General features: G+C 42.9%; 1 protein-coding gene across 6 annotated transcripts in view; it reads left to right on the top strand.

The window, feature by feature from the left end:
* WDPCP (WD repeat containing planar cell polarity effector) overlaps nt 1-23,946 on the top strand; it is a 209,634-nt gene that overhangs the window by 34,507 nt on the left and 151,181 nt on the right. For all 6 annotated transcript variants that reach the window (XM_069955284.1, XM_069955283.1, XM_069955286.1 and 3 more), the window contains 2 exons: nt 1,653-1,723; nt 1,969-2,028. In XM_069955284.1, coding sequence (XP_069811385.1) covers nt 1,653-1,723; nt 1,969-2,028 — 131 coding nt within the window. The remainder of the gene's footprint in view (nt 1-1,652; nt 1,724-1,968; nt 2,029-23,946) is intronic.

The following is a 23,946-nucleotide window of genomic DNA, read 5'->3' as shown; positions in this document are numbered from 1 at the left end:
GATATGTTGCTGCCCATGGTGAGACTAACGATTCCTTCCACACTTGTTATTACCTATTCAGTCTCCTTCCCCCAGTTCTCAGCTGCTGCTTTCTGCTGAAGACACAAAAATCTGTATGTGAGCTTTTCTCTCTGTCTCCCCCTCCTCCCCCCCTCCTTTCTGAGACAGCTGATGTACACAAGTCCCTGGCAGGCTTTATCGGCAACATACAGATTTTCGTGTCCATAGCAGAAAGCAGCAGCTGAGATCTAGGGGAAGGAGACTGAATAGATAGCAGCAACATATAAAATGTTATGTTTGAGTGGAAAACCCCTTTCAGTGGCTTTTCTTTGCTTCAACACTGACAAGAGATGGAAAATATTTGGGCTACAAAACTTGTGTTGACCCCCAGCTTCCCAACTTCACTCATTGTGCAAAAGTCTGCAGTGAAATTAGGGCTATGTTCACACATGTTGGAGTTTTATTGCAGTACTGCAGCTTATTGGCAAAAATGATGCAGTAACACAATGAAATGATGCTAAATTGAACAGAGGATGAGAACCCGGCACTGTCAGTCCCAGCTGGAGAAAAAACAGGCATAAACAGTATATAGAAAGTATATCCAATGTAAGGCTATGTTCACACAACGTATGACACGGAACGGCCGGTCTCTGCCCGGATTATCAGCCGGATGAACTTTCCGGCCGCAGAGCTTTGATGCGGGCGCATCAGCACGCGCCGGCATCAGAGCTTCCCATAGCACACAGCTGCTCGCTTCACTATGTGAACTGACAGGGTTTCCTCCGGCCGCAATTCATTGAATTGCAGCCGCAGAAAACTGACATGTCAGTTATTTGCGGGGCCGCACGGGATCCCGTCTGGAGTGTGTACGATGTCTATACGCTCCGTCCGGGATCCCATTGAAATTAAAACATTGTTCCACTGCGCATATAGTACGGCCGTTGTTGCCGATGGCAGCAACTGCCGCACTTTCACGTAGTGAGAACATAGCCCTAAGATAGTATCGGATAGTCCTCATTATGGGGCTCAACTTCACAGATAGAAAATGCTCAATCATTATACTATGTGAAGTGAAAAAAAACAACACAAACTAAATTCAAAAACTTCTTTACTTTCATCCAGCTGCTGTGTGTGCAGGACCGCAGGGACATGATGCAGGACTGCAATTAATTCAGTAACGCAATGAAACTGCAATGTGTGAACACAGCCTAGATGTTCTGCAGCAGCTTTGGGCGGGGAACGGGCAGGGGGGAGGACTGTGATGAACAGCTGAGGGAAAGCATTGCATGCTGGGACTTGTAGTACTGTGTACAACTGCTCAACCAGGAAGTACAATCACACAAAATAGAACTAAGACCCCAAAACAAATAGATTTCTGGTAGTTTTAGAAGTGGGTTATACAGGTAAGTAATGCTGCATGCTTCTGCAGCAGGTTTATTATTATTTGTACCCCTTTATCTGCCTGTGTAAAAGCACCCTTAGTTCTGTGCTATACGCTTTGCCCAGACGGTCGCAGTTGCGTTTAGCGAGGGAAACCCACAAATCGTTTGGGCAGCATTGTAAACAAGCGGGCAGCATTAGCGGGTAGTGCGGCATCCCATGCCCTGTGGCCACAGTCCGTAATTATTATTATTTTTATTTTCCCCTCTCAGCGCGGGGTGTCCCCTGGGTCCTGAAGAACAAGCGGCCAGAGAAGCTAGGAGACAATCTCATGGAGCTGGAGGTAGGCTTCTGAGAAAGTTACAAGAATGACAACAAACAATCCTCCTTTCAATCACCTTTCAGCAGCTTTAATTTTCATAAAGGATCAGGCATGGGGGTGATGAGAACTGCGCTTTTGTCTGGAGAACTGTTGCATCTTTGTTTATGTGGCATGCCAATCTCTGGCCGTTGCGAGAGCCGGAGCACTTTAGCAGCGGTAACAATGTACACAGAGCACTCCACTCAGTGTTTTCTCTTGTCCTCCAGGAGCTGATGCAGAGCAGTGAGTGTGTGCTCAGCAGATGGAAGAACAAATACGTCTGCCAGGTAAATGTTGTGACATGTCCTTCCTCTCCTCGGCCCAGCTGAGCTCATCTGGGCCTTTTTGCTTATTATGTAAACCAGCTTCTAAAAACAGAAATATTTTGTTGCAATTTTTCCATTGTTGATGATCAGACGTCCATCTCATTACCGGGTTTCCCTAAAAATAAGGCAGTGTCTTATTAATTTTACCTCCCAAAGATGCGCTAAGTCTTATTTTTAGGTGATGTCTTACAGGAAAAAAAATTCACATGTCACATGTACAGCAGGGACAGAGCGTCCGGTATAACGGCTTCTGGCCACCAGGGGGAGCTCACCACAGCACAGCAGGGACAGAGCATACAGTATGGCGGCTTCTGGCCACCAGAGGGAGCTCATCACAGCCCACTCATACAGCACAGCAGGGTCAGAAAGTCCGGTATGGCGGCTTCCGGCCACCATGGGGGGCTCACTACAGCACACTTGTACAGCACAGTAGGGACAGTGTACGGTATAGAGGCTTCCCGCCACCAGGGGGAGCTCACCACAGCACACTTGTACAGCACAGCAGGGACAGAGAGTGCGGCATCGCGGCTTTCGGCCACCTCGGGAAGCTCATCACAGCACACTCGTACAGCACGGCAGGGACAGCGTACGGTGTAGCGGCTTCCGGCCACCAGGAAAAGCTCACCACAGCACACCCATACAGCACAGCAGGGACAGAGTACAGTGTAGCGGCTTCCAGCCACCATGGGGAGCTCAACACAGCACACTTGTACAGCACAGTAGGGACAGCATACAGTACGGTGGCTTCCGACCACCAGGGGGAGCTCAACACAGCATACTCTTACAGCACAGCATGGACAGTATACGGTAAAGTGGCAGGTAATGAGATAACGGCAGACTGTGTGCAGCTCTACATCTGGCTGTAGGGGACAACAGGGATGGTGGCAGGCGACAATACTATTGATGCCTTGCCTGCACATTTACAAGTGACGGCTGTGGAAGGGAACATCGAGGTTGGCGGCAGGTGACAGTCTTCATGCATGCAGCTGCTCTGCAATGGGTGGTGAGGGTAGGGGACAAAAATAATCCCAGCTGCATGCCCTGGTGTTCTGTTCGGCGGGCATACTTCCAAACAAACACTTGGCTTGGTCTTTCTATCAGGGGAGGCCTTATACTTAGTAATTTAGCAAAATCTTATTTTTAGGGGATGTCTTATTTTTGGGGAAAAAGGGTAGTTTATACTGATATAATGGAATATAACCTTATAATGTGAAAATCTTATAATATAAAAATTTCAATCTGTAGATTGTGTGCTCCTATGCATCCAGTATGAAGTATATATAACATATTATACATAATAAAAGGGTTATCCAGGATTATAACAACTTGGCTACGTTCTTTTAAGAACAGCTTCTTTTTTCTCTTCAGGTGAGTTCTATTGAAGTGAATGGAGCGCAGTTGTAATACCACACACAACCTGAGGTCGGGGTGGGGTTGGGGGCAGAAAGTAGCTTTGTATTCCTAGTCCCAGATAAGCCCTTTAATGTTACCCCCAGCCCCCCCATACCTGATGGATTGTAGCATAGAGAAGTTGCAGCGGCTGAGCATGAATGGTGCTGCCCCACTCAGCTACCCTCATCTCTTTCTGTATTTCATATAAAGTCGTATAATGGAACATGTGTTCATCCATCCCTCCTAATTCTTCCTTACTGATGTTTATTTCTTCTTGTACTTCTATTTATTTATTTTTTCTGGATACTCTTGCTTCTTCCACAATTTCAGAACATCTGTAGGTTAGGTGTATGTATATAAATATATATATACACGTTTTCATTTTGTTTATTGCAATATTTTTATGTCCGACTCCATGTCCATGTTAATTTGTATTTTTCATTCCGACTCCATGTCCCATAGCAAATGAAATTGTGTGTCTCAAACACGGAGGAAAAAGTTCATTGCTTAGCAGTGAGAATTCTTTACTGTAAAAGCAGTGGAATAAAGTTACTAAAGCAGTGAATTTTAGCAGATCATTTTAGATACTGTCTTAAAGCGCCATAATATACTCCAAATTCACTTATAAAATCTGTACACATAGCAGAGAGCTTCAGATATACAGTAGCTACTGTGGTCTAGAAGAGAGCAGCTGCAGAAAGAAAAGAAATCCGCTGCTGCAGCCTCTTATATGTGTTCTACTGTCCTACCCCAGTGCTGCTGCTGTGTGTGTGAGCGACTGCAGAATCTCTGTGATTTCTTTTTTTAAAAAAAGATGTTTTTTTTTCCTCACCAGTAAAATATTTGTTTTATGGGTTAAAAATATGCCTAAAAATGTATGTATCCAGGTCCAGTCTCCTGAAGGCAGCTATATACCAGCTATACTTACTGTATCCAGGTCCAGTTTCCTGAAGGCTGCTATATAACAGCTATACTTATTGTATCCAGGTCCAGTCTCCTGAAGGCAGCTATATAACAGCTATACTTACTGTATACAGGTCCAGTCTCCTGAAGGCTGCTATATAACAGCTATACTTACTGTATCCAGGTCCAGTCTCCTGAAGGCAGCTATATAACAGCTATACTTACTGTATCCAGGTCCAGTCTCCTGAAGGCAGCTATATAACAGCTATACTTACTGTATCCAGGTCCAGTCACCTGAAGGCTGCTATATAACAGCTATACTTAATGTATCCAGGTCCAGTCTCCTGAAGACAGCTGTATAACAGCTATACTTACTGTATCCAGGTCCAGTCTCCTGAAGGCTGCTATATAACAACTATACTTACTGTATCCAGGTCCAGTCTCCTGAAGGCAGCTATATAACAGCTATACTTACTGTATCCAGGTCCAGTCTCCTGAAGGCAGCTGTATAACAGCTATACTTAATGTATCCAGGTCCAGTCTCCTGAAGGCAGCTATATAACAGCTATACTTACTGTATCCAGGTCCAGTCTCCTGAAGGTCTGGTCCTGTGGCATGAGGGTTGCAGGGCCGTTCCATGGCCTCCCTTCCCTGATTGTGCACGCCTGCGGGGGGGGGGGGGGGGGAGCTGGACTTAGTGTAGGGACCCATGTGTATCAGATACCTGCACGCGGTACATGGGGCAGTGTGGCTTGATCAATTCACATACAGAATTCTGATATTTTTTATGCAGCCAAGAGGTACTAGTATCAGCCATAGGTGGGTGTGAGGTGCAGCACTCTTTTTCTTCCCTGAACCGTATAACAGCTATACTTACTGTATCCAGGTCCAGTCTCCTGAAGGCTGCTATATAACAGCTATACTTACTGTATCCAGGTCCAGTCTCCTGAAGGCAGCTATATAACAGCTATACTTACTGTATCCAGGTCCAGTCTCCTGAAGGCAGCTATATAACAGCTATACTTACTGTATCCAGGTCCAGTCTCCTGAAGGCAGCTATATAACAGCTATACTTACTGTATCCAGGTCCAGTCTCCTGAAGGCAGCTATATAACAGCTACACTTACTGTATCCAGGTCCAGTCTCCTGAAGGCAGCTATATAACAGCTATACTTACTGTATCCAGGTCCAGTCTCCTGAAGGCAGCTATATAACAGCTATACTTACTGTATCCAGGTCCAGTCTCCTGAAGGCTGCTATATAACAGCTATACTTACTGTATCCAGGTCAGATAATACCATTGGTAAAGTTCTTCATAAACTTAACAAAAAACATAATGTGAAGCTCCAGCAAAACTAAATTTAGATTTGCAATCTGCAGGTTTGATGTAATAAAGGTAACCAAAATTAGTCACTGTTTTTTTTTATCCTAAGGTAAAAAATTTTTGTGTTTTATAATGAATAAATTCTAAACCTACTTTATATCACATCCCCGGTGGATTTAGTTGCTGAAAGTTATAACGACACTTTAAAGAAGGTTGACCATAATTGAAGTAGACTTTACTATACTTGAAGAATTACTCTGATTATTGTTTGGATTCAGGAAGAAGAATTTTATATTTTAATCCTTTTTTTTTTTTTGCTCACTCGGACATGTCAGGAGAGCGGAGGGTTCTTCCCCACAGATGATGATCACTTTGCGGTGCTTGAGGTATCAGAGCGAGTCGTGTACTTCTGATGCATTGCAGACAGCACACTTGAGGAGTTAAAAACTTTGCAGCTGTCAGTGATTGCCGACTCTTGACTCCTCGGTCTGCAGGTAATAATGGCTCGGTGGGATGCAGTCTACAGTCAAGTCTCTATCACATGCTCAAAGAGAAAGGGAAGCGGGCGTCTTATCTCAGTGGCTTGTCAGATATATCACGATGCTTGTTGTTGGGAAGTGTTAGCACGGTAGACTGGTGAAAGAAGTCGCCTTTTACATTCCAGTGCAGCCAGAAAGTGCGTTCGAGCTGAACCAGTCTTTTTTTCCCCCCCTTCTTTTTACCTTCGAATATTGGACACATTGCAGGGGGCAGAGAAAAATAGAAGCTGCAGACCTTAATGTTTTTTGCTTGACTAGAGCCTCATTAGAGAAATGATCCTGAATGTGCGTGAAGTGGTCGGCGTTGTCACTGGTAATGAAGCTTTGGTAACATAAGAGGGACGTTACGGGGTACCTCCAACATTAGGGGACTGCAGCAGGCCTACTAATACACGGCTCCCCGTTCACGACTCTTTCTCTACATCCAATGCTGTTTACTTATTATTAATAATCTGAAAAAAATGATAGTGAAATAGCCGTCTTATGTACACAGGGATTGTGTCAGTGTTTGCCCATGTGGGCACGCGCTTTGTTTAAGCCAGTAAGAAGCAGACTGGAATCTGCAGCTCCTCTAATTGGCTTCTCGCTGAATGTCGTCTATTGTAGTAATATTGGTAACTAGAGCACTTCGCTCTTCATCCATTGACATCTAGGCTCCAATACTTACAGCCGGTATTACCACAGGTCCCAGTGATAATTTCTATATAGATCACATTACTAGCAAGTGAAAAAGAATAGGAATTTCACTACAGTGAATGAAGGAATTGAAAGGTAATGTGGCTCCTTGAGGAGACCACCATAAAAAGTTTGTTGAGACTTGTAGAGTTCTGGGAAGAAAAGTATGCAAATAAGCTCTTATGTGGCATCTTCTGGAGATAACGCTCAAGCCAAAGTTTGTGCTCCTTTGAGAAGCCTCAGAACATGACTGGGGATTAAATAAGCCAAGTGTGAAAACTTCCCTAAAAGGAGAAGGGACTCATCTGTAGGCAACTTTTTCAGTGTTCTTTATCCTTGTCAGTAAATCAGGGTGTAGTAAAGGGGTAGTTTTGTGTGTATAAAGACTTATAGGCCAGTGTTCCCTCCTCAATAAGAGACGTTACCCCTTTGGTTCCACAACACAGACTTCTCTGTAACTGGCCTGCACCCTGCTCAGTAACATAGTAACATAGTAACATAGTAAATAAGGTTGAAAGAAGACAAGAGTCCATCAGGTTCAACCTAGGAAAATCCTACTGTGTTGATCCAGGAAGGCGAAAAACCCCTATGAGGCAGAAGACAAACGCCCCACCACAGGGAGAAACTCCCCCCCCCCCCCCCCTCCCCCGACTGCAATGGCAACCAGAACAATCCCCGGATCAACGTATCACCAGAAATCTAATGCCCATAACTTGTAATATTATATTGTTCAAGAAAAGCATCCAGGCCTCCCTTGAACTTATTTACTGAATCAGCCATGACAACATCATGTGGCAGAGAGTTCCACAGTCTTACCGCTCGTACAGTAAAGAACCCGCGTCGATGCTGATGATGAAATCTTCTTTCCTCTAGACGTAGAGGATGCCCCCTTGTCATTGTTACAGACCTAGGAGTAAAAAGACCACTACAAAAATCTCTGTACTGTCCATTCATATATTTGTACATTGTGATCAGATCGCCCCTAAGACGTCTTTTTTCTAGCGTAAATAACCCCAAGCGTGATAACCTGTCCTGGTCCTGTAACCCCCCCCATTCCCTTAATGACCTTTGTTGCCCTCCTCTGCACCCGCTCTAGGTCAGCTGTGTCCTTCTTATATACCGGTGCCCAAAACTGTACACAGTATTCCAAGTGTGGTCTGACCAGTGATTTATAAAGAGGCAAAACTATGTTCTCATCTTTAGCATCTATACCTCTTTTGATGCATCCCATTATTTTATTAGCCTTGGCAGCTGCTGCCTGGCACTGATCACTAAAGTTGAGTTTACTGTCCACCAATACCCCCAGGTCCTTTTCGGAAGTAGTTTTACCCAGTGTTTTATTATTTAGCACATAACTGTACTTATTATTTCTATGGCCCAAATGCATAACCTTACATTTATCCACATTAAACTTCATTTGCCACTTCACTGCCCAAGCCTCTAGCTTCTCCAAATCCCTCTGTAATATGATATTATCCTCCTCTGTACTGATTACTTTACCCAGTTTAGTATCATCTGCAAAAATGGAGATTCTGCTCTGTAGCCCCTCTACAAGATCATTAATAAAAATATTAAAAAGAAGTGGACCCAACACTGACCCCTGTGGTACCCCACTAGTAACTAAAACCCAATCTGAATATGTTCCATCAATGACCACCCTCTGTTTTCTATCACACAACCAGTTACTTACCCATTTGCATACGTTTTCACCGAGTCCCAGCATCCTCATTTTGTAGACCAACCTTTCATGCGGCACAGTATCAAATGCCCTTGAAAAGTCCAGATACACAACATCCACAGCCTCCCCCAGGTCCAGTCTATAACTTACCTCTTCATAGAAGCCGATCAGATTAGTCTGACAGGACCGATCCCTCATAAATCCATGCTGGTGCTGCGTCATAAGATTATTTTCATTAAGATACTCCAGTATAGCATCTCTTACAATCCCCTCAAATACTTTACCTACTATAGATGTTAGACTTACGGGCCTGTAGTTTCCAGGATCACTCCTTGACCCCTTCTTGAATATTGGTACCACATTAGCTATGCGCCAGTCCTGTGGAAGAATCCCTGTCGTAATAGAATCTTTAAATAATAGGAATAACGGTCTGTCTAACACAGTATTTAATTCTTGCAAAACTCTAGGATGGATACCTTCTGGGCCCGGTGACTTATGGATTTTAATATTTTTAAGGCGTTTCCCCACTTCTTGTTGTGTTAGGCAGGTGAGATTTATGGGAGGATTAACATTATCCCTAGTCATATCGTCTGTTATGGGATTCTCCTCTGTGAATACAGTAGAGAAGAATGTATTTAGTAGATTGGCCTTTTCCTCTTCCCCCTCCACCATTACACCCAGATTATTTTTGAGGGGACCAACATTTTCGGTTTTAAGTCTTTTGTTATTTATATAGGTGAAGAACATTTTGGGATTTGTTTTACTTTCTTTGGCTATCCTTCTTTCTGTTGCTATTTTTGCTTCTTTTATTTGCGTTTTACACATTCTATTCTTCTGTCTATAGTTGCTCAATGCTTCCCCACTACCTTCTTGTTTTAGTTGTCTGAATGCTTGTTTCTTATCATTTATTGCACCCCTTACAGCTGTAGTTAACCACATTGGATTTCTCTTATTTCTACTACGTTTATTCCCATATGGTATGTGTCGTTCACACGATTTACCCAGGATGCTCTTAAATATGTCCCATTTCTCTTGTGTACTTTTATTTCTGAAGGCATTGTCCCAGTCTATGTTCCCAAGGTCCTCTCTTAGTTTTTGGAAATTAGCCTTCCTGAAATTTAATGTTTTTGTAGCCCCTTTGCTAATCATTTTATTGAAGGATAATTGAAAACTTACTATGTTATGGTCACTATTACCTAGGTGACCCCCCACCTCTATTTTTGATATTCTGTCTGGCCTATTGGTTAAGATCAGGTCCAGAAGGGCCCCCCCTCTTGTTGGTTCCTCTACTAGTTGGGAAAGGTAATTATCTTTTACTATTTCCAAAAACACGCTTCCCTTCCTGGAGCTGCAGGTTTCTGCTTTCCAGTTGATATTTGGGTAGTTAAAGTCCCCCATAATAATGACTTCCCCCTGCTTCGCTGCCGCATCTATTTGTCTTATAAGAAGATTTTCTGATTCTTCCACTATACTTGGCGGTTTATAAATCACTCCTATAAGAATTTTATTATTCTTCGTCCCTCCCCTTATTTCTACCCAAAGAGACTCCACATTATCATCACATATATCCTCCCGCAGAATAGGCTTAAGGCATGATTTAACATATAGACAGACCCCTCCCCCTTTCTTATTTTTACGGTTATTTCTGAATAGACTATAACCCTGGATATTAACGGCCCAGTCATAGGTCTCATCCAGCCATGTCTCGCTTATCCCCACTATATCATATTTCTCTTCAACCATTATGAGTTCTAATTCCTCAGCTTTATTAGTGAGGCTTCGAGCATTAGTATACATACATTTAATATATTTGTCCATATTCCCTTTCCTTTTATCACTAGTGACTATTCTAACCCCTAGGACAAGAACCCTGAAACAGCCATCTACAGATGGTTGACTTCTTCAGTTGTCTGGCTTTTCCTATTACATTCCCAGTCATGTTCTAAGGCTTCATAAACCAGCATAAACATGCAGTGAGAAAAACGCCCAACCACAAAAGACGCGACCCAGGATTTATTTATGACAAATGTGGGGCTTCCATATCCAGATATCTATTATATGCATACCTTTTCTGTTATCAAGTTCTATGCTGATTCTTTTTTTATAAATTATTTTAGATATTTTATATCTTTTAAAAATGTTTTACTGCTTTTGCATAATAAGAACTAAAAATATTTTTTTTTGTCAACTTAACCTTTTTATATTTCTGTTGGCAAAGCTGCATACAGGTTGGTTTTTCATGGGGTGAACCCTACTTTTCATTGGTACCATTTTTGGAGTATATGACTATTTTGAGGATAAAACTCATTTTCTTCAATATTTTTTTTTTTTTAGTTTGTTTTTTTACATTATATACAATTGTAAATGGGAATAAGCAGTGTGTGTGTGTGTATTTATGTATGTATGTATGTATATATATATATATATATATATATATATATATGTATATATATATATATATATATATATATATTATTTTTTGTTTGTTTCTTGTATTGTTCAACTTTCTGTTTTATCTTCCTTTAAAACAAACAAAAAACCTCCCACCAGGGAACTAGACCATTACTAGACTAGATCATCTCACCATTGCTGTGTGTTGCTGTGCATTATGCATCCCATTGGGCTGTATGGGTTTACAACAGTGGTGCTGCTGGCGGCTATTATTTTACCCCCGGATGCCAGACACCCCGTTGCAGCAGGGGGATTACATTATGGGGGCAACCAAGAAACACCAGTCTTTCTTTTCCTGGTATAGCTGGCTTTGCCCCTCAGCTGTGCATCGTTGGCATTATATTATACTAGAAAATGTACCCGGCGCTGCCCGGGTATAAAGTTTCAGTGTGTTAATTAGATTTATTCTAAGGTGCCCAGGAGGCCAATCTATGTCCTTTTTTTTTTGTTTAAGGGGAACAGTAGCCCTATATGCCCCTATATACCTGACAATTCTGCACTGTTTATGTAAATTGTAGCTTATGCACATTAGAAATAAACTAAAACTTCAAACATCCATCCTGTATACCTGTAGGGTAGAGTTGGGGGGGGGGGGGTTGTATGTCTGTAGTGTATAGTTGAGGGGGTCCTGTATACGTGTAGTGTGTAATTGGGGGGGTTGTATACCTGTAGTGTATAGTCGAGGGAGGTCCTGTTTACCAGTGGTGTATAATTGGGGGGGGGGGGGGGGGGCTGTGTACCTGTACTGTATTGTTTGGGAAGTTCTCTATACCTGCAGTGTATAGCTGGTAGAGGTCCTGTATATCTCTACTGTATAGTTGGGGGTCCTGCATACCTTTAATATATAGTTGGTGAAGGTGCTGTATACCTGTAATGTATAGTTGGTGGAGGTCTTCTATACCTGTAGTTTATAGTTTGAGGGTCCTGGATACCTGTAGTGTATAGTTGGTGGAGGTCTTGTATACCTGTAGTATATAGTTCGGGGGTCCTGTATACCTGTAGTGTGTAGTTGGGTGGGGGGGCTGTATACCTGCAGTGTATAGTTGAGGGAGGTCCTGTATACCTGCAGTGTACAGTTGGTGAAGGTCCTGTATACCTGTTCTGTATAGTTCGGGGGTCCTGTATACCAGTAGTATATAGTTTGTGCTGTATACCTGTAATGTATAGTTGGTGGAGGTCTTGTATACCTGTAGTTTAAAGTTTGAGGGTCCTGGATACCTGTAGTGTATAATTGGTGGAGGTCTTGTATACCTGTAGTATATAGTTCGGGGGTCATGTATACCTGTAGTGCATAGTTTGAGGGTCCTGTATAACTGTAGTATAGAGTTGGTGGAGGTCCTGTATACCTGTAGTGTATAATTTGGGGTCCTATATACCTGTAGTTTATAGTTGGTGGAGTTCCTGTATACCTGTAGTGTATAGTTTTGGGGTCCTGTATACCTGTAGTGTATAGTTTTGGGGTCCTGTATACCTGTAGTGTATAGTTTTGGGGTCCTGTATACCTGTAGTGTATAGTTTGGGGTCCTGTATACCTGTAGTATATAGTTGGTGGAGGTCCTGTATACCTGTAGTGTATAGTTTTGGGGTCCTGTATACCTGTAGTGTAACGTTTTTATGGTCCTGTATACCTGTAGTATATAGTTGGTGGAGGTCCCGTGCACCTGTAGTGTATATTTTTTGGGGTCCTGTATACCTGTAGTGTCCTGTATACCTGCAGGGTCGTATTTACCATTAGGCACCCATGGTCTGGTGCGTAGGGTAGCACCTTGCAGAGGGGCAGTACCCTCCCGTTCAGACTTGCCAGATAATCTGGTGTCTTTTCGAGGGGGGTATGGCAGTATTGGTCAGGTCTGGTATAGCGGTGTTATCCAGTCACAGTATGGCGGTATTGGTCAGGTCTGGTGTGGCAGTGTTACCCAGTCACAGTTTGGTATACCTGTAGTGCCCTGTATATACATGTACTGTATAGATGGAGTAGGGGGCCCTGTATATACATGTACTGTATAGATGGAGTAGGGGGTCCTGTATACATGTACTGTATAGTTGGAGTAGGGGGTCCTGTATATACATGTACTGTATAGATGGAGTAGGGGGTCCTGTATATACATGTACTGTATAGATGGAGTAGGGGGCCCTGTATATACATGTACTGTATAGATGGAGTAGGGGGCCCTGTATATACATGTACTGTATAGATGGAGTAGGGGGTCCTGTATATACATGTACTGTATAGATGGAGTAGGGGGTCCTGTATACATGTACTGTATAGTTGGAGTAGGGGGTCTACCAGTTATTACTGTGGATGTTGTGAGGCAGCTTCCCTAGCAACCATTGCTCCCTGTGAAAATGAAAGCAGTAATCCTATTGGTTGCTAAGGCTCCAACTGCCGTGTCTGCTGCAGCTAATTATATCACCTGTGTTTGCAGTGAGGAGATTTTCCCATTCATCTCTATGGGGCGCCTCTCTTTCCCCTCCCCCTCCCCTCCTGTACATCTGGCGGGGACGGGACCTTTGCTATAACCTTCCCGGGCATCTAATGTATCTGTGTGCCGAATTTGGGGTCAAACGGTTCAGGCGTTTGGAAGTCTATATGGGACAGACAGACAGAAGGACAGACAGACAGAAGGACAGACAGACAGACAGACTTTGATTTTTATGATATAGATATGCTGCATTATGCACTCTGTGTGGATGGACATTGCAGCCTGATATAACATTTGTGTAATGATATCGTTTAGAAGCAGTTTTGAACATTATTTCCTTCTTAAACAAATGATTCTCTTCTTCTGGAAGAAAAATATCTATAGAATAAAATCGATCATTCGTGACCAGGATTACTCTTGTTTGGTTACAAGTAATGGCTGTTTGCTCTGGTGTTTGTACCTTATAATCATTAGGAAACACTTAGCCTGGATGGTTTCGGTGCCGATCGCTTTGTGTTTCGTATTTACTGCGTTACGTTTGTCGATACAAGATTGACTTTAAAGATTTAAACTTTTGTGTGTGTTACGACGTTGTTTACATTGTAGATAATGACAGGACAAAGCGTTTCAGAGCAGAAGTTGGCAGTCAGGTGATCGGCCATTAGGTGGGGCTCTAAGTGACATCAGCGCCGACTTCTGCTTAATTCTGGTATTGTTCTTTATAACGGAAATTCAGTCAGAACAGAAAGTTTAAAATTTAAAGGAATTGTCCTGGAAGTAGAAAAGGTACAGAGACCACCAAAGACCACCATAGTGGCCCCTTCAGTCAATATCCAACTCAATTAAGAGTCTGATATCCATCCACAGACAGCTGTTTTGGGGTGTTGCCCCTCATCAGTGTGGAGCAGGATTCTGGCTAGGTGGGAGCAAAGCCCAAAGCCAGTAGACATCTAATATACCTTCTGAGACGAGAGAGAGTGGGTGCCAATCCCATTCATGGCATGCGAGTGACACCTTATCTAATACCTGCCGGGTGTTACCACAACATTGGGGGGCAATCACACGTTTTGTGCACGTTCCATAATTATAATTGATGTGCATTGGAACAGACTTCAGAGTCCCAGCATCGTCATGTGTTATGATGCTGGGAGCTCTGAAACTTTAAATCTTTGTGCTACTGTACCGACTCAGCATGTCAGCACAGTACCACAAAGATTTAAACAGTTGTGGAGCTTCCAGCAATATAATGATACATGATGCCAAGAGGTCAGTATTTCCAGCCTGAAGCATCACGGTCCGTGTGAATGCTCGCTCACAGAGACAACTCCTGCGTTATTGCAGCAGGTGTATGTTTCTTTTTGTGTGTGTAATTTTTTTTGCACTATTTTAGAGTACTAATACTTCACTGATGGGCTAAAAAAGTGTTCTGATGCCATGGTGATTCTGATGGTGCCAGTTCCTGTAGTTCAGTTGTTCCTGGTCGTGGTATCGGCACAAGAGGTGACCTGTTCATACAGTCATTGGCTGAGCAGTAGGCCAACATTTACACTTAATATTAGTCCCGGTGAAATCCCTTAAAAAGATTACCCTATCACTATTATTTTGAACTTGCACGTTAATGGCCGTTGTTTGCACTTATTTTTACATAGTCTATAAGGGTGGAATACCCCTTTAAGACAAGCACGACCTAGGTCTTGCCAGCTCCTTTGCACATAAGCTGAGATTTTATAAGGTACATACAGATTTATGTTCTGTTCTCTTGTATGACACTTTCATTGAACATTCTGTATTGCGACACTCTATTATTATTCCTTTGTTATTGATGATTTCCCAATGTGAGGACGTGTTATTGCAGTGTTATTACCAGCTCATTCTTACATCACATGAAAGCCGAATGCTACTTAGTTATTATGTAGAGCAGGGGTAAAAGGCCACTGGAGTGACTGCACAAAACAAGCTGTAAAGTTATTACTATAGGAAGATCCAACCACAAGCAACTCACAGAACATGGCAGGCGGCTCTGCGGGGGACACAGCACAGGCTAATGGCAAAGCTCTGCAAGCTGCACTGTGTGCACTTCTCTCCCTGCTCTCTCTACATCCAACATGAGATTGTCCCATAGACTTACATCTCGCCTCCTCCCACCTTGACCCCCGCCCACCCATTAGGGAAATGGGAGATACGGCTGGCTTACGCCAGGGAGAAGGGGTGCAACATTGATAAATGTCCCCAATAGGTTTATGTCCCAATGCGCTCCTGTTGCTCTAGCAGTCTACATTTTAAAAAGTTTTTTTGTTTTTTTTAAGTCATAGTGCTTATTTAACACAGGTGTCATTTTGCCCATGGAATGAATGGAGTGGAACCTTGCATACTTAAAGGGGTTATCCAGCGCTACAAAAACATGGCCACTTTCCCCCTACTGTTGTCTCCAGTTTGGGTGGGGTTTTGAAACTCAGTTCCATTGAAGCAAATGGAGCTTAATTGCAAATCACACCTGAACTGGAGACAACAGGAGGGGGAAAAGTGGCCATGTTTTTGTAGCGCTGGATAACCCCTTTAAAGGGGTTATCCAGTGCTACAAAAACATGGCCGCATTCTGCCAGAGACAACATGACTCTTGTCTCCAGTTCAGGTGCGATTTGCAATTAAGCTCCATTCACTTCAATGGAAATGAGTTACATAACCCCACCCAAACTGGAGACAAGAGTGGGGCTGTCTCTGGAAGAAAGTGGCCATTTTTGTGTAGCGCTGGATAACCCCTTTAATCACTGCGTAACATTTACTGTTGTATTTTTTTTTTAATCAACTGGGGCAAAAACACTCACTCCTAGTACTTATCAGCTGCTGTATGTCCTGCAGAAAAAGGTGTATTCTCTCCAGTCTGACACAGTGCTCTCTGCTGCCACCTCTGTCCATGTCAAGAACTGTCCAGAGCAGCAGCAAATCCCCATAGAAAACCTCTCCTGCTCTGGACAGTTCCTGACATGGACAGAGGTGGCAGCAGAGAGCACTGTGTCAGACTGGAGAGAACACACCAGTTCCTGCAGAGCATACAGCAGCTGATAAGTACTGGAAGACTGGATATTTATAAATAATAAAAAGAATTCTGTTCTCCAGAGTACCCCTTTAAGTGAAATCAAGCTACAGTACAAGACACAAACACTAAACAGATCTGGCGCTGTTTCTGAAAGAAAGCAAACATGTTTCTCTAATCCTGAACAACTAAAGAAAGCCATTCCATGGTGTCGTACATAAGCAAAGGTGTGTGTGAAGTTCTGAGATGATGGAAGACGCTATTGTGTGTGGATCTAAGGCTTCTCTTATTTATTAATGACACGGATCAGCTGCTTGTTATAATAATATGGCTGCATTTGACTAATAGGAGGGATTGTGCTTGTCTATTGCTCTTCTTGTCTCTAACCTGACAGCACATACATCATCAGGACCGATCCTTCTTGTAGTATAGCCGCTCCGCTCTTTTCTATGATAGATGGCCTCTCTCATTACTGCTTGATTTGCAGAAATATTAATGTTACATGTTGGGTTAATTTCAGGACATTTCTTTTGCCATAACTTGAAGTGAAGGAATGTCGGAGTTTATAGAAATACATATTATTACAGCCATTTTTTTTATTTGGATACATAGTAAAGATTGAACAAAATAAATTACAGATCAATGCAAATTAATTTATTAAGAAAGTTGAGGAGCCCATTTAAGGGGTATTCCACTCAATTATAACTTTTGATATGTTGCTGCCCATGGTGAGACTAACAATTTCTTCTATACTTGGAAATATCTATTCAGTCTCCTTCCTCCAGTTCTCAGCTGCTGCTTTCTGTTGAAGACACAAAAATCTGTGTGTGAGCTTTCTCTCTGTCTCCCCCTCCCCCCCTCCATTCTGAGACAGCTGATGTAAACAAGTCCCTGGCAGACTGTATCTGCAACATTGTAGCTTCTTTGTAATGCTGGGAGGGTTAATCGGTGTGATGTCATTAGCAACTTGAACTCAGATTAACCCTCCCAGCACTACAAAGAAGCTACAATGTTGCAGATACAGTCTGCCAGGGACTTGTTTACATCAGCTGTCTCAGAAGGGAAGGGGGAGGAGGGGGAGACAGAGAGAAAAGCTCACACACAGATTTTTGTGTTTTCAGCAGAAAGCAGCAGCTGAGAACTGGGTGAAGGAGACTGAATAGATAATAACAAGTATGGAAGGAATTGTTAGTCTCACCATGGACAGCAAAAGTTATGTTTGAATGGAATATCCCTTTAAAGTGTTCTGCTATCCGTAATGGACATAGGGCTACATACTTTATACTGCCCGTGTCTTATAAGAATTTTGTCGTATTATCTGAATGATTTATGATGGGTGATGACGTCTGATCATTGCGATTATCTGATTATATGTGATATTCAGGGTTTGATAATGGGCTGTAAGATCGGCTTAGTGACGGCTCACAATCTACTCTCCATCATACAGTATAGTGAACCTTTGTAGGCAAACCCTGTAATGCTCTGAAGAAGAACAAGTGTGTAAGGGTTAACATGTCTTAAAGGGGTTGTCCAGGGAGCTGGAAAGGTATTATTTATCCCCGCTTCCGTCGTCCTATTGTCTTGGATGGTATACCTCTGAGAGGAGAGGGGCCGGTATCATATGGCAAAGGCAGATGTGGCAATACCACGACCACTGCTCCATTCTGGTGGCAGAGATGAGTCCCTGATCCTGAGAACACAGGAGGCCTGAAGCTTCTATCCACCGTGATCAGACAACTTAACTTCTCATAGTGGCACAAACATTTTAAAGATCATGGAAAGCAAGGGTTAATAAACATCAAGGCTGTCTGTCCTGGGTGGTCTTCTCCAAGAGGTGGTCGAGAGGAGAGGTTTCTGTCACCTAAAGTCTGGACATCCAGAGTTGTCCCCTGCGAGGTCCCTGCAGGCAGATGCACGGCTCCGGCTCCGCTTGCGTCTTGCTTTACCGTTTCCTCTCAGGAGAGCTTAATTCTTTTATACTATAACAGCAGCCTGTGGAGTTTTATAGGTATATTGCAGCAGATATAAAACAAATTAAACGTTGCGGATCACCAGGAGCCTTTCTGGAGCCAGAATAGTGTCTATTTGTTCAGTGGCGCCTTTCAGGGAATGTTACAGTGCGCGGCCACTCATCGCCCGCAGAGAGAGCGGTGTGCTACACGGAGCAGGACAGGACGCTTTCACTCTTCTCTCAGGAATGTCATTATTCGGACAGCGGCTTAACCACACGGCAGAGCTGTGAGCGCAGCGGAGAGGAGTGGGCAGCGGGCGCTACCTGACTAATGAGCTATTCAGGGCCTGAGCCGCGCTAATAATTAGTCCTAGGTAACCGAATAGGGACGTCCACCAGAGTCACCTGAGGCTGAACCCGGCAGGAATTGTCGTCATTCAACTCCGATCAGTCATCCAGAACCTGCAACTCCCATTCATTATCACTTAATTATAGCAAACAAGTGAGCTTGTTATACAAGCGGAGAACACATTCATAACACTTCTCCACAATGAAGACGTCTGCCGTGTGTGCAGGGACATCCCCAGAAATTAGCCCAGAAGGACGGAATTTGTCGGAAGCTTCTATGTATATTCTCTGGGAAAGCACAGGGTGGCGTCCCAGCATCCGGCTCTGTGCATTATTAATGCTGCCATTGCATACGATTGCTGTCCCCTTATATTGGGCTCTGGTCACCAGAGCGTGCGGATATGTGTCATGTGTCCATTATACCATATGGTGCTTGTATGTCATCCGTCCGTCTTATTTCTGCATTGCTGTACAGGAGATACTGATGGACTCTCTCTTCTAGACTCAAATGAAATGACACTTTGTATTAGGAACACTCACCAATAAACTCACATGTAACCGGCCGAGACAATGGCCACTTCCATCCTGGAAATAAAGTACAGTGGTGCCTTGGATTAGGAGCATAATTCGTTCCGGGACGGCGCTTGTAATCCAAGTCCACTCTTAAACCAAAGCAAATTTTCCCGTAGGAAATCATAGAAATGCAGACAATTGGTTCCTCACCCCAAAAATAATTTTATATTCTGAATAACATGTAAAACAGATGAAACAAACATTCAGAAACAGCAGAATCTGTGATATTATAACTTACTCTACAGTAATGGAAAGGATGGGAAACACAAGGGCGGACAGAGACTGCAGGGAGCAGGAAGGAATGAGCAGGGAGATGTGGGCACATAGATGCAGCGCTCTCTGTCCGGGGAGAGAGGGGTTACAGCTATGGAGAGATTACCTCCACAGTCCTGTCCCCTGATGTAAGCCCCAGCCTGAAGGGGATCTGCTATGATTTGGAAGGGTCTGGGTCATAGTACAGAGCTGTAGACCCCGCTATGCAGACCATGCCCCTCCCCCACTCGCCCTCCCACCCAGTACAGGGAGCTCTTAAACCAAAGCAATGCTCTTAAACCAAGTCACAATTTTGAAAAACTGTCAGCTCTTAAACCAAGGTGACCGGTGACGAAAGGTATGAGAGATGCACAAATAATGGTCTGCACTAAGTCTATATATTGGGGCAGTGTGAAGATTTGGTTTGGGCCTTTTTTTATTTATATATTTTATATTGCATTGTTATTACTGTTTTCAGCTATGACTGAGGATGACCTTTAACCCCCTGTTGTTCGGAGGATACAGCGGCCCGTCACTTACTGCAGCTGCCTGGTTACATGATAATCAGGATGGGGAGCAGGAATCCTTAGGGCCGTATTACACAGCTCGATATTAAGGAGAAAGCGAGCGCCGACCTGTCAGTGACTGTGGGAGGGGGGGGGGCTGCCCTTAGATCGGCTGGGTGGCCCAAATGGAGAGAGCAGCGGCCTGCTGTGAATCTGGGCTCATGGCTCCTACTGAGTTATGCTCACATTGCTCACTGGGAATTTATCAAGGGCTTTGCGCCTATTTTTAGGTGAATAATTGGATGTTTTGCCCATTTTTGGTTTAGGTTCTGTATTTCTATACCTATAATAACCCCATAAATAATCCACAAAAAAATCTTTTATAAATCCAAATTAATTTTTATTAAAGCACTACAACCCATAATCCCATTAAAAACATATACACACAGACAGGTTAAAAACAGGAGTCAGGACAAAAATTATACACAATTAATCACAAAAATTCTATCATTTTTTAGATGCAACTTTTTTTTTTTTTTTAATCTGCCAGTTTTGAGTATTCACCAAAAAGTTCCCATAATCCGGGATTAGCGCCCAAGTTCTAATTAGTGACTTTTTAACAAGTCGCACAAACAGGTGCAGGCCGAGGTCCGGTCAGTGCCAGGTGAATATGCTTGCACAATTTTTGCAACTTTTTCTGGGACTTTTTTCTTAGATGCAATCACCATGGCAGTGCTACATATTAATAAATCACTCACAAGATATTAGAACACAATATCCACCAATCCCCATTAGAAGAGGCACACACATTAGACTCCTTAGTAAATGTCCCTCCATCTATACAGCGTTTGGGATGGCAGGGTTGGTAACAAGTAGAGATGATAACCGATAGCTGAGGAAGTTGGATGCAGCCGTAATGCTACTGGGAGAACATGGATGGAGCCATTGTCTATACGTTACATCCATGTTTTTCAGGACTTCCTAGGGCTTCATCTAACTCCTTCAGCCACCGGTAATCAAATACCGAACGATGGGACTCAATCATCTTTCAGTTGTGCTCATAGTAACACGTCATCACTCCCCTCCCTCTGGACGTCCATGCATAGTAACTTGCGTACTGAACGGCGTCTATAATCTATAGGTGGTCGGCAAATGATTATCATGAGCTTCATATGGAGGATGAACATTCCGCTCATGTGAACACAGCCTAAGTAACTCCATTTCGAAGCACAACCAATGAGAATGAGAATGAAGCAGCAGATATTTCCCAGATATTTATGGATTACCGATAATCACATGACCAATTAGCACAATTGTTATTTGTTTCTCTAAACATGAAAGCGGTTGCTGCGGGGCACATACCAGTGCTGCTTACTGGAGCTGGAGGCCAGAGCTTCCATTTGTCTCCTTCATGTTGCCCTTTGGTGTGAAGACTTTTAACCTTTGTGTACGAGCTGTATGGACACCTTCTGTCTTGTATTACTCAGAGCTTTGCATTGCGTCGATGTAAATATTCAGGGTAAGTGCTGGACATAGAATGTGAAGCATGGTCCGCAGGGATTGGTGACTCATCTATTAGAGTAAATTTTTTGTTAATCTTCAGTCTTCCAGTACTTCCACAACTTTCTGTCCCTTTAATTTTATTTAGAAGGAAATAAAGGAGTTGTTAACCAAAAGATTTTTTTTATTCCAAATCAACTGGTGTCAGAAAGTTCCAAAGATTTGTACTTTAATTCTATTAAAATTATGTAGTCTTCCAGTACTTACCAGCTGCTGTATGTCCTGCAGGAAGTAGTGTATTCTTTCCTGTCTGACACATTGCTCTCTGCTGCCACCTCTGTCCATGTCAGCAACTGTCCAGAGCAGCAGCAAATCCCTGTAGAAAACCTCTTCTGCTCTGGACAGTTCCTGACATGGACAGAGGTGGCAGCAGAGAGCACTGTGTCAGACCAGAGAGAATACACCACTTCCTGCAGGGCATACAGCAGCTGAAAAGTGAGAAAAAAACTTGAGATTTTTAAATAGAAGTCAATTATAAATCTATGTAACTTTCTGAGACTATTTGGTTTGAAAGAAAAAGATTTCCGCCAGCGTCCCCCTTTAAGGATCGAGTGCACAGTGTCCTTGTGTATTTTCTCCATTACTATATGAAGTTGGTTTTAAAGTTTTCCTTTTCTACTGAATTAATAATAAAAAAAAAAAAAATAGTACTTCATATTTGGCAAAAAAAAAAAAAAAATATTTTAACCTACTTAATCTATAAACCCTATTAATCCTAATCCCCTGTATAATGGTCAGGGTGCGGCAGCTTGGATGCTACAATAGACATTTATTTGTTTGCATTTGACCCAAGCTGTATAGAATTACACCAAGCAGATGCTTTATATCCAGAGACCTCCATGCAGGGTCACTCGATGTCAGGGGAAGAGTCTGTGTATTTACCAAGACGGACCCCACTATACGATACATTGCTGGGGTCTGGTTTGGGCTTCTGGTCTCCCATGATGGAACAGAGAAATGGGATCCACAATGGCAGATGTGAACGCAGCCTTTGGTTGGTCATTTGATCGTTGCTGCATGTACACAGAACGATTATTGTTTAAATTTAAACGCTATCATGACATTTCACATGGTAATTGTCCTGTGTAATCGGGCCCTTACACTGGGGATGGCCGAGCTGTAGTGTGCGCTCTGTTGTACCCTGCACTCTCTCTAATAGGTTTACCCAGTGCTGTACCCGATGCTAGAGAGATTGAGCTTGTTATTCCTGGACCTGTCACCATATCAAAGAGGAGCAAAGGCTTCATCATCATTATAAATGGGGATTCTTTAGTGTAAGAGCAGTGACACTATGGAATGCTCTGCCAGTGCTGTAGGGGTTGATTAAATGGCCTTTTACACAGGCTGATTGTCTTGCAAAATATCGTTAAATCATTTAAATTTAAGTGATAATCTTCTGGTGTAAATGTGGCAACAATCAAACTACAAGTGAAAAATCGTTTGTTAGTTTGTCGCCGATCGTATCTTTTGAGCTGACGTCAAAATCATTGTTAAAGGAAAAGTCCGGCGAACGTTTTTATTAAAGTATTGTATTGCCCCCCAAAAGTCATACAAATCACCAATATACACTAATTACAGGAAATGCATATAAAGTGCTTATTTCCCTGCACTTACCACTGCATAAAGGCTTCACTTTCTGGATAACATGGTTATGTCACTTCCTGGAAAAAATGGTGATGTCACGACCCGACTCCCAGAGCTGTGCAGGCTGTGGCTGCTGGAGAGGATGATGGCAGGGGGATGCTCAGTGTCCCTCCAGTGCCCTGTGTCCCTCAGTGTCCCCCTGCCATCATCCTCTCCAGCAGCCACAGCCCACACAGCTCTGGGAGTCGGGTCGTGACATCACCATTTTTTCCAGGAAGTGACATCACCATGTTATCCAGGAAGTGAAGCCTTGATGCAGTAGTAAGTGCAGGGAAAAAAAGCCCTTTATAAGCATTTCCTGTAATAAGTGTATGGATGACTGGATGACTTCCCTTAAAGTACAATGTTGTGGGCACCAGACTTCTATAGATTATGTGCTGGTCTAGAGATTTAGTCCGGTTGCCATTTTGGAATTGGAGAGGTGTTGTTTTTTTTTTCTTTTTTATTGACATTGACCTCCTAAGGGTTTTACCTTCTTCTGCATCTACTCTTTATGAACTCTTGTTAACTATGTAAACTATGTAGGTAAATTTTCTTCATGCTGTTTGCATTAATATTATGTTTTGATGCCGCATGTAAAAACTTACATTTTTTGTTTTATTTCAACTTTCAAGTGAAAGAAAGAA

This window comes from Dendropsophus ebraccatus, chromosome 15 (assembly GCF_027789765.1).
Source record: "Dendropsophus ebraccatus isolate aDenEbr1 chromosome 15, aDenEbr1.pat, whole genome shotgun sequence".
In the NCBI taxonomy this organism is placed as follows: Eukaryota; Metazoa; Chordata; class Amphibia; order Anura; family Hylidae; genus Dendropsophus; species Dendropsophus ebraccatus.
Note: the sequence above shows the minus strand (reverse complement) of the source record. Positions and strands in the feature narration are given on the sequence as shown.